The 10,625-nt window shown below is 55.4% G+C and overlaps 1 protein-coding gene across 1 annotated transcript; it reads left to right on the top strand.

The window, feature by feature from the left end:
* Positions 1-1,235: 1,235 nt before the first annotated feature.
* On the top strand, positions 1,236-9,830 carry SLC30A2 (solute carrier family 30 member 2). Its single transcript, XM_079777808.1, has 8 exons — positions 1,236-1,471; positions 2,129-2,349; positions 3,378-3,524; positions 4,050-4,203; positions 6,047-6,251; positions 7,123-7,228; positions 8,282-8,416; positions 8,874-9,830. Exons 1-8 carry the CDS (start codon positions 1,422-1,424, stop codon positions 9,017-9,019), a joined length of 1,164 nt encoding a protein of 387 aa, XP_079633934.1. The 5' UTR covers positions 1,236-1,421; the 3' UTR covers positions 9,020-9,830.
* Positions 9,831-10,625: the final 795 nt, after the last annotated feature.

Here is a 10,625-nt window from a genome sequence, read left to right on the forward strand (position 1 = left end):
CTCTCTAAAGTATCCTCACACAGTTCTGTCCAGTGTGGCTCAGTTGGTTAGGAGTCAACCTGTGCACCAAAAGGTTGCTAGTTGGATCCCCCCTCAGGGCACATGCCCAGATTTGGGGGCTCGATTCCCTGGTAGGGGTGTGCTGGCGGCAGCCCATCGACTCTCTCTCTCCCCCCCCTCCTTTCCTCTCTCTCTGAAATTCAATAAAAAAATTTAAAAATAAAAAAGTAGCCCTAGCCGGGTTGGCTCAGTGGATAGAGCATCGGCCTGTGGACTGAAGGGTCCTGGGTTCAATTCCTTTTTAAGGGCACTTACCTCGGTTGCAGGATCCTCCCGGGCGGACCCTGGTCAGGGCGTGTGCAGGAGGCAATCAATATTTCTCTGTCTTTTCCTTTCTCTTCCATTCTCTCCAAGAAATCAATGGAAAAATATCCTGGGGTGAGGATTTTAAAAAAAGGACAGTATCCTTCGATAGAAGACTGCAGGAATTTGAGGACAGAAAGCGAGAGGCGGAACACCATGCGTGGTACCTTGCGGGGGAAAAGAGATGGTGGTGGTGGTGCCAGCTCTGCCCAAATGGAGACTGACGCCCCATGCGACGCTGCCCTGTGAAGGGAAGGAGATAAAGCCGGTCACTCCAGACTGTAATCGGAGCGCGCAGGCGAGGAACCGGAGCTGCTCCCGGCTAGGGCGGGTGGGGCAGTCCCAATCAGCCCTAAAGAGGGCCGGTGCCGACCCGGAGGGAGGCAGATCCGGCCTCCAGAACCCTCCCTAGCCTAGCGGAGAGCAGCCCACCAGGTGGCTGCCGCCTGGGGGCAGAAACAAACCAGTTTCTAAGGCGGAGGCGGCTCCCGCCGGAGGCGAAGACACCACCCTTAGCCTCAGGAGCCACATTCCCTCTCTCCCCGGATCCAAAGCTCATTCCTCCAAACCACGAACTTCTCGGCCGCCCACGCCCCGCGGGGAAGAGCGCACGCAGCCGTCGCGCAGTCCCAACTCGGCAGAGGCTTTTAATCGCAAGCGACGTGGGCTCCCGGGGTCCCAGGGACACGGGGATGGGTGCCGGGCGGGGAGGGCGGGGAGGGGGCGGCAGCTCCTGGGCATCCTTTGCACCCGGCCACCCCATCCCCCTTCCCCGAGGGCTTTTGCACACGACGCTCGGCGGGCCGCTTCACACGGGGTGGCGAGGGCCGAATAAAGGGCTCGGCGCGCGGGGCTGGGCTGAAGCGGAGCGGCAGCGGCAGCGGCAGCGGGACGGTCCCACGCGGCGGAGCGGGCGCGAGAGGGGCGCACGGGGAGGCGGCGCGAGCGTCCGGCTGGGCTCTCCGCGCAGGTGAGCGCGCCCCGCGCAGCGTCGGGCGCAACTTCCAGGTCCCACTCCGGGGAGTCGGCGTGCGGCTCCCGACCCGGCGCGGGGCCGCATGAAGACCATGGACAAGCAGCACCTGTTGGACGCCAGGTCCGGAGCGCGGTAAGGCGAGCGCCTGGGGAGGAGTGGGAATTGGAGCCGCTGCAGCCGCACCTCCTGGTTTGCTGGCTGGGATGGTTGGAGCGGCAGCTGGGACTGGGCGCTCACGGGAGGGGTGGGGCGAGGGGAAGGAGAGGGGAAACCCAGCGGGCCGCTGGGATCAGCCCACCTTGGCGGCCGAGCGCGGAGCCTAACCACTGCCCCCAGGTTCGGAGTGCCTGGCCTAGAGCCCCGCCCGCGGCCGGGAACTTTGCCCCGGGGCAGCCTGGCCCAGGGAGGGCCCGTGTCCCCAGGTGCCCAGATGGGGGTTTGCCCATCTGCCAGGGCCTGAGCTCTGTTACTTCTCCGTGCTCCACTGGACTGGTTCCGCCCCTTGGCCAGTTCCCAAGGTCTTGGCCTCCTCCAGGCCCTGGGAGGGATGAGGGAGAAGTGAACATCCGGGCCACGGCCCTTGGACTCCTGGAGACTGGTCATTCCCCCAGCACCCACCTGCGGACATGGGCCTCTGGTCCCTCCTTGGGACTGTGGAGCTTGGAGTGCCCTTAGCTAGTCCCCTAACTGTACACCTGGGAACGCCCAGGTCCCACGGAGAGAGAGGATTGGGGTCCGCCCTCCTTGTCCCCATCTCAGCGCTGAGTCTGCTCTTTCCTCTCTGGCTAGGTCTTACATGGGGCCTCTGTGGCAGAATGGGCCTGGCTGGATTTCCGTGTCACGACCCGAGCTGGACTTGCCATCCATTGAGCTGAGCGTGGACAACAATCACTACTGCCACTCCCAGAAGGGTCCTGGCAGCCACTGTGACCCCAAGAAGGAGCAGGCCCGGCGCCAGCTCTACGTGGCCTCTGCCATCTGCCTGGTGTTCATGATTGGGGAAGTCGTTGGTAAGGACTTGTGTGCTGATTAAATGAAATTGGCACGTGGATAGTCTGGATGATCCAAAAGGCTTTTCTCCTGAACGTGCCAGCAATATTAATACAGTTGACACTTGAACAGTGGGGTGGGGCTGGGGGGTTTGGGGCAACGACCCGCACAGTTGAAAATCCAGGTGTAACTTCTGACTCCCTGAAAACTTAGCAACAGTTGGCTCCTTCTCATCCATGGATTCAACCAACCGCAGATGGAAAACCGTGTTTGGGAAACTGTGTTTGGGGATGTGAAAGTACTGTTTTCCATGGGGATGGTTGAATTAACAGGTGGGAAATCCGTGGATATGAAGGGCTAATTGTATTTATTGAAAAAATTTCACATAGGAGTAAATCCCTGCAGTTCAAACCTGTGTTCAAGGGTCATAGTTGAATACTGAAGACTCTCTATGTTCTTTGTAATTTTTTTTAATTTAAGAACTTTATTTTTTCACTTACTATAGACATACAATATTATATTAGTTTCAGGTGTACAACCTAGTCATTAGACATTTATATATCTTACAAAGTGATCACTCCGATAAGTCTAGAAGCTATCTGACACCATGCATAGTTATTACAATATTATGGACTACATTTCCTATACTTTAAGTCTTTTAAATACACATATCTCATGCAACCCTCAAAACAACCATTTGCCGTCACATGGGTGTTGTTAGTCTCCTGATTTTATAGACTTTGAAACAGGTACATTTAGGTTATGTAATTTGCCCAAGATTACACAAAACTAGTAAGTAAGGGAAGGTCTGAATGCCTAGAAGGAAGGAGCACTTACTGAATGTCTACTGTACTTTCCCGGCCCTATTTGAACTTGATTTTCACATTCACCCTGTAAGTAGATGTTGTTAGTCCCGTTTCACAGATGGTAGAAATTAAGGCTCAGAGCAAGTACTTGCAGTGATTATACAGTGAATGGGTGAAGAGGTCACCCCGTGTCTCCTGGGGGAGCTGATGAGGACCCTCCATTCTTATCACTGCCCCTGCAGGTGGGTACCTCGCACATAGCTTGGCAATCATGACTGATGCAGCCCATCTGCTCACTGACGTTGCCAGCATGCTCATCAGCCTCTTCTCTCTCTGGATGTCCTCCCGGCCAGCCACCAAGACCATGAACTTCGGCTGGCAGCGAGCTGGTGAGGGCCCTGGTTTGAATGGGGCTGGGGTTGGAAGAGTGACAGGTCAAGGTATGGTTTCTTAGGTGGATCCCCTGAGTGAAGCCGGGAGAGCAACTTTCATGGAGGACGATAATGTCCAACTTGGCTTCTGTCCTCTGGGAACTCCCAGTATGGGGGGGAAGGATAGTTCACCTTCCAATGAAATGAAGTGGGCAAACTTCAAGAACAAATCCGGGGGGGGGGGGGTGTTGGGGGAGGGATGCAGGAAAGGCCAGCAAAGCTTTCTGGAAGATACAGGCTTTAAACGGGTATAAAGTCTTTTTCATTTTTAGAAAGTAATTTTCGTTACATGTAAAACACAAAGTCTTGAGCCAAATGACTCAAACTCCTAGCTCTGATATTGTCAGACGTGTGAGTGGTGGGATAAGGTGCCGCCATGCTTGCAGCAGAGCCCAAGCAGACCCAGGCCCTGACTTGGGACAGAGGTCTCCTCAGCCGTAGGGCTCCGTACTAAGATTGGTGTTGGGGTTGGTTTTTCCTCAGAGATCCTGGGAGCCCTGCTCTCTGTGCTGTCCATCTGGGTAGTGACTGGGGTGCTGGTGTACCTGGCCATAGAGCGGCTAATCTCTGGGAACTATGAGATCCACGGGAAGACTATGCTGATAACAGCAGGCTGCGCCGTGGCTGTGAACATCATGTGAGTCCTCCCTCCGCCCATTTCTCACGCGCATACCTGTGTGCCTTCTGGTGGGAGCAGGGCAGCCTGAACTCCAGTACAGGAGTTCAAACTCAAAGGCTAACACGGGCCACATAAACAAGGTTTAAGTTCATGTGGGCCGCAAAAAATCAAAAGCTTCAATTTTCATAGAAACGTAGGTTCATTTTGATAGAGACATGCTGGATACAAACAGTGAAATAAATGAGTAATTGTTAACAAAATAATAGAACATTTTAATAAAAATTAATATTTTTCTTGAACATTAACTTACCAGACACTGAATAACTGCACAAATTAATAAGCGTAATGCAAATAAACCTATTTTTCTTATTCTCCGAAAGCAAAATATTTCCTGTTGCGCACACCAAACGAGTCAGTACAAGACTAATTAATGTCGTGGCAATCAGCTGCTAAAATATTCGCTGCTGGTATTAGCGGAGAGAAATGGTGCGCCTTCGAATAAGGCACATAAAGGAAATGAATGCAACACGATTATAGTAATCAGTCATTAGCAAATGTAGTTTGTTCATTATTAATAACTAGAGGCCTGGTGCATGAAAATTCATGCACTGGAGGAGGGGTCCCTCAGCCCGGCCTGCCCCCTCTCACAGTCCAGGAGACCTCAGGGGCGGGAGGCAATCCGGTGATCAGGGAAAGGCGATGCCCCCATCACACCTCTGCTGCTGCCACTGCCGGCAGCACAAGCCTCGGCCGCCCCGGTTACCTGAGCCTCGGGCGGGCGGTTGGGGGGCGGGGGGTGGCTTAGTGGCTGGGCAGCCGCCATCCAAGGCTTGCCTGCGCCTTGGGCCGGCCCTGGGCAGCTGGGGGGCTGAGGGGACTGGGGGACTCCGGAGGCAGGTGCCCTGGCGGGGCTGAGGGGACTGGGTGCCTCCATCTTGTGGCTGTGGGTGCCTCCATCTTTGAGGGCATGGCAACAATTAGCATATTCCCTCCTTATTGGCTGTGGGCCCCGCCATCTTTTTGACAGTGTGAGGATCAATTAGCATATTCCCTCTTCATTAGATAGTATTATGTATAACAAGATATTGTAAAAATTAAGTTAAAAATTTTATTAAAATGTTTCTTACCGTTATATTGGCTGGGCCACAAAAATATTCATTGTGGGCCACAAGTTTGACCTGCTTGGGCTACAGGAATAGAATTTTCCTAACGGTCTGAGCTCTAGCAGCTGGAACACCTGGGTTCTGCCTTAGGCCTGGGCCAAGTCCATCAGGAACTGTAAATCTGGGGCAGCATCAACTCCACCCCACTCCCACCCCACCACACATGTTGGTGAATAACCTGGGAGGCTTCATACCTGAAGTGGGAGGGATTAGTCTCGTTCTTGCAGGAGCAGATGTCCCTCGGAGAAGATTCCAAGTTCTTTTTCAAGCGGATGTGGTTGAAGTTGGTCTCAGTGAGAGGCAGGGTGTGGAGAGCGTCTGTCTTATTTGGGTTCTCTCTCCCTTGTTCAGTGGCCTAGAGCAAGCCGCTCCTCTACAACTCAGCTTCCCTGTCTGTGGCCTGGTGGGGGGAACTGATGACTCCATGGTGTTCTGCTCTGAGACGTGGCACTGGGGCATCTTGGTGCCCAGATCCAGCCTGGCATTGGAGTTGAGCCCTTTCTCCTGTGGCACTCTGAGCCAAGGCCTTGTGGGTCTGGGTCAGGCTCCTCGAATAGCCAAAGGGATCATGCAGTCTGGGGGTTTGGGATTTTAGCCCCACAGGGAGGCCAGCCCTAATGAGTAGCCTTTACCTGGCCGATCTGAAGCCACTGCCATCTATCTCAGTGAGCCCTTTGGCTTTGTCTCCACTTCCATAGAATGGGATTGACTCTTCACCAGTCTGGCCACGGACACAGCCACGGCCAAGGCCATGGACATAGCCACTCCCAAGGCCAAGGGCACAGCCAAGACACCATCCAGCAGCAGGAGAACCCCAGTGTCCGAGCTGCCTTTATCCATGTGATCGGAGACTTGCTGCAGAGTGTGGGCGTCCTGGTGGCAGCCTATATTTTATACTTCAAGGTCAGAGCTGGGGACAGAGGGAAGTGGGCTGGGGAGTGGGGTGGGAAGGGCAGGGGGTAGGTCATCTTGGGGCTCCTCTCTGCACAGGACCCTTTCCAGATACTAGCCCCCTTCCTAGCTCCTGGCAAAAGGGTGGGGAGAGGGAAGGAACGTCTATCTAACTTCTGGTGCTTTCTGCAGCTCAGAAAGGTTCAGTGACTTGCACAGCGTCACATAGCTGGTAAGTTGTGGAGCCAGATTCAAAGCCAGCACTGTGTGCTGCCGGAGCCTGGGCATTGCCCGTCACATACATAGAGGCAGTGCAGTGCCTTGGAAAGAGCCGGGCATTGAGTTTGAAGCCTGGCTCCACCCCTGGCCAGCTGTGTGATGAAGAGTGAGTGCCTTGCTCTAACTGAGCCTCAGTTTCCCTAGCTATAAACTAGGGGTGATGGACTAGATCAGGCGTCCTCAAACTACGGCACGCGGGCCACATGCGGGTGTTTTGTTTTTTTACTTCAAAATAAGATATGTGCAGTGTGCATAAGAATTTGTTCATAGTTTTTTTTAAACTATAGTCCGGCCCTCCAACGGTCTGAGGGACAGTGAACTGCCCCCCCCCCCTGTTTAAAAAGTTTGAGGACCCCTGGACTAGAGGGTGCCTAAGATTCCACTTAGATCTGTCCATGTTAGCCCCTTGGCAAGGAGGTGGGAAGGGACTGTGCCTTATCTGAACTGTGGTCTGGCGTGCGCGTCCTTCTGGGTACGGAATAAACTGGGAGGCAGGGCCAGGGTAAGGCTCATGCCACCTGCAGAGAGAGCCCCTCTTCCCTACGCACTGTGAGGCTGAGGTGTGGATGTTGGACCCTAGCTCTGCCTTTCCTCTTTCCTGCAGCCGGAGTACAAGTACGTAGACCCCATCTGCACCTTCATCTTCTCCATCCTGGTCCTGGGGACAACCTTGACCATCCTGAGAGACGTGATCCTGGTGCTAATGGAAGGTAACCGGGCTCGGGGCTCCCTTTTTGCTCCTTGGCTCTCCAGCTCTCGTGGAAGTTCCAAGGTGGGGGTTGGATCCCAGCACATTGGTGGGGAGCCAGGGTCTGAGCCCGGCATAGCCTGGGGCCCTAGCCGGTCTTGGCATGGAGCCGGGCCCTCCGGGTGGCCGTTCCTGGAAATGTCGCTTGGACGGTGCCTTCCCTTCCCCCTGGGCACAAGGGTGCCTCCTCCCTGCTGAGATGCGTCCTTCTTGCCTAACCAGGTGGTTTCTGGGTTAGCCCCTGGCACGCCAGCCCCTCCCCATACACTTCCTCCGTCTCAATTTGCCTTCCCTCAGGCAGAGCGAGGGTGGAGGATCATGATTCCCATTGCACAGGGGGATAGACTGAGGCTCAGAAAAAGACGGTCAGTGTTGAACAGGGCTGCTGAGAATGTGAAGCCGTTCAGGCCGTCTTTTCCGAGGCCCCTGCATCAGCAGGATGTGGCTGGACTTGGAGGGGTGCTAGGGAGAGGCAAATGGTCTTCTCCCTAGCACCCCTGAGTTGCCACACTCTTCATCCGGCTTTCTTGTGCTCCAGGTCTCGGGGTCATGGGTCTCTGTGTGGGAGGGTCATCTGGATCCTGGTTTGTGGTCAGCAAGAATGTCCAGCTGCAGGTCAGCGCTTTTCCTCCAAGAAAGTGACTGACCCAGATCAAAGTGACAAGGATGCTGCCCCACGCAGGTGCAGCTTTCCACGAAAGAAGGAAAACCTACTATGGGCTAGGCACTGTTCTAGACACTGGGGAGGGGAGGGTGGTAAAGAAAACAGACCATGCTGCTTTCATGGAGTTTCCATTTTAGAGGGGGAGACAGACGAGAAACCAACAAACAAGATAATTTCAGTGTTAAGCGTTAAGCGGAAAATACAACAGCTGATATGATGGAGGTCACGTGGGAGGTGGGGGTAACAGCCGATCTGCCGGCCAAGGCGCTCTTCTGAGAGGACACTGGAGGAGCAGGAACAGCATGGGGGGAAGGGAGCAGTTTCCCTCAGCCCCATCCCCGCTGTCCCCAGGCACCCCCAAGGGCGTGGACTTCACAGCCGTTCGGGACCTGCTGCTGTCCGTGGAGGGGGTGGAAGCCTTGCACAGCCTGCACATCTGGGCCCTGACTGTGACCCAGCCTGTGCTGTCTGTCCACATCGCCGTTGGTGAGTGGTGGGGACACTTGGGGTTGGGGGAGGGAGGGAGGCAGCCAGAGACGCCTGGGCATCCCTGTCGGGTCCAGGCAATCCCAGATGCTTCCAGTGCCCAGCTTTGAACCTGGCCCCAGGCGGAGTGCTTTGTGCGCATTATTCCCTTTGATCATCACAGTCCCGTTTATAGATGAAGAAACTGAGGCTGGGGGAGTGGGGGTGGGGCACTGGGGGTGGTAGAGGAAAGCCTAAAGCCAGTGCCCTTCGTGTTCTTTCGGGGTGTGGCAGGTATGGGACCTGGGGGTGGGGGTGGGGCGGGTATCTGGTGCAGGGGTGGACTCTGGGCTTTCCTAGTGTTCATGGTCATGCATCCTGTTCTGCTGTGGGCAGGGCACGAGAGTTGGGCTCCTGGTTGTTTCTAAGGGGCCACGAGTGAGTCAACGTTTTGCTGGTGCGTCCTCTTGTCTCCCAGCTCAGAACACAGATGCCCAGGCTGTGCTGAAGGCAGCCAGCGCCCGCCTACAGGGCAAGTTCAACTTCCACACCATGACCATCCAGATCGAGGACTACTCTGAGGACATGAAGGACTGTCAGGCGTGCCAGGGCCCCTTGGACTGATGGCCTGGCCAGGCGCCAACTGGAGCAGGGACAGGACCTGCAGAGGGTGGGGCCCCGTGCCCCCCAGGCCCAGCCAGGACTCTGTTGACCTTGGCTGTGTCATCAACCAGATCCCTCTTCTGACTTGAGCTCCCTGTTCAGCGCGGAGGAGTCTTGCCCACTCCGGGAAGGGGGCTCTTCCCCTGCCTCCCATCTGACTCTAGCAGCCCCGGGATGGGGACTCGGCAGGTATAACCCCACTCCTCCTGCTCCTGGGTCAGTTCCTGGTGGGGCTGGGTTTGGGCCCACTCCTCCGCCAATGCTGTCTTACCACCAGCCTCAGGGGAAGGCAGTGGGGGATGCTGGAGGGGGGCCTGGCCGCAGCACCCCCTGCCTACCTGCCTCATTTCCCGTCTTCTTGGCCTTAGAAACCTGTAAAGAAATCTTGGGACTGAGCCCCCTCCCTCTGCCTCTAACACGATCTGGTTTAAGGAGGCCATGGGGGTTAGGGAGTTGTGAGACAGACTGGTAAGTCAGGACAAGTGGAATAGGGAAACGGAGACAGATACATAGATGGCCAAGCAGGTTCCAGCCAGCCATCGAGTAAATCACAAAATCCCACCTCCCCCAGCCAAGGACACTTAAGAGTAAGTGGTTTGCACTTCTCTGCAACCAGAGGATAAATAGCTAAACTCTCAGGAAGACAGATCACAAAACCAATGAGTGCCATTTATACCAACCACACCCAAGGACAGATGAAGTTAGGGGAATCAATCTCATTTTGGTGTGTCAGCATAAAGCTGATTAATAGTCTACTGAGAGCCTCCCCTAAACTCCCAGCCTTCAAAACCCTTGAGATGAAGGACTTGGGAGCCTTTTCTCCCTTCCCCTCGCCCCCCCCCCCCCCCCCCCCATGCATCACCTCTGCCTTTCTCCTAAGCTCCAAGGGCCCTTATGTAAGTTTCTAAATAAACTTTCTCTGAAAATTTGCGTTCTTGGCTCTGAAATCCTTCTCTGCTAAACTCGAGAACTGGGGTGGTTTCCCTGCCAACACCACCATTGACGTAAGGCCCCAGCCCTCTCCTCTGTGTCCCCCTGAGATGGGGAGCCCGGGGGCACCCGAGGCCCATCCGTGTGGGAGTCACTTCAGCTGTGAGCCAAACGTTGCCCTTTCCGAAGGGAGGGGGCTTCGGACTAGGTAAGGGCCTGGCTGGGTTCCTCTTTGCTTATCCCCCAGCCCCGGAAGCTGTGCCAACACAGAGGCACCCTGGCCACAGTTTGGGGAGGAGCAGGAATGTTACCTGGGACCTGCCCGAACCTCCTCACAGCTCCTGGGCCGCTTCGCAGCCTGATCGTGTCCTGAAATCAGACCTGCTTGGGCCAGCTGTTTCCTCTCTGACATGACGTACTCTGAACTCGGGGATGGAGGACAGAGCGGCTGTACAATTGGGACAGGACTGGAGTGTGTGAAGGTTCCTGAATTAGGGGGTGGCTTGTGTTTGTAAGATGAAGGGGGAGACCTGTCCCCAGGCTCACAGAAAAGGCAGCGTGCCCTGGTCTGGTGGTCTGTCTGCCATAGCAAGCAAGTGCCCTTCGGCAAGTCAGCCTGGCTGTGCCTCAGATTCCC

This window comes from Cnephaeus nilssonii (assembly GCF_951640355.1).
Source record: "Cnephaeus nilssonii genome assembly, chromosome: 7".
Classification (NCBI taxonomy): domain Eukaryota; kingdom Metazoa; phylum Chordata; class Mammalia; order Chiroptera; family Vespertilionidae; genus Cnephaeus; species Cnephaeus nilssonii.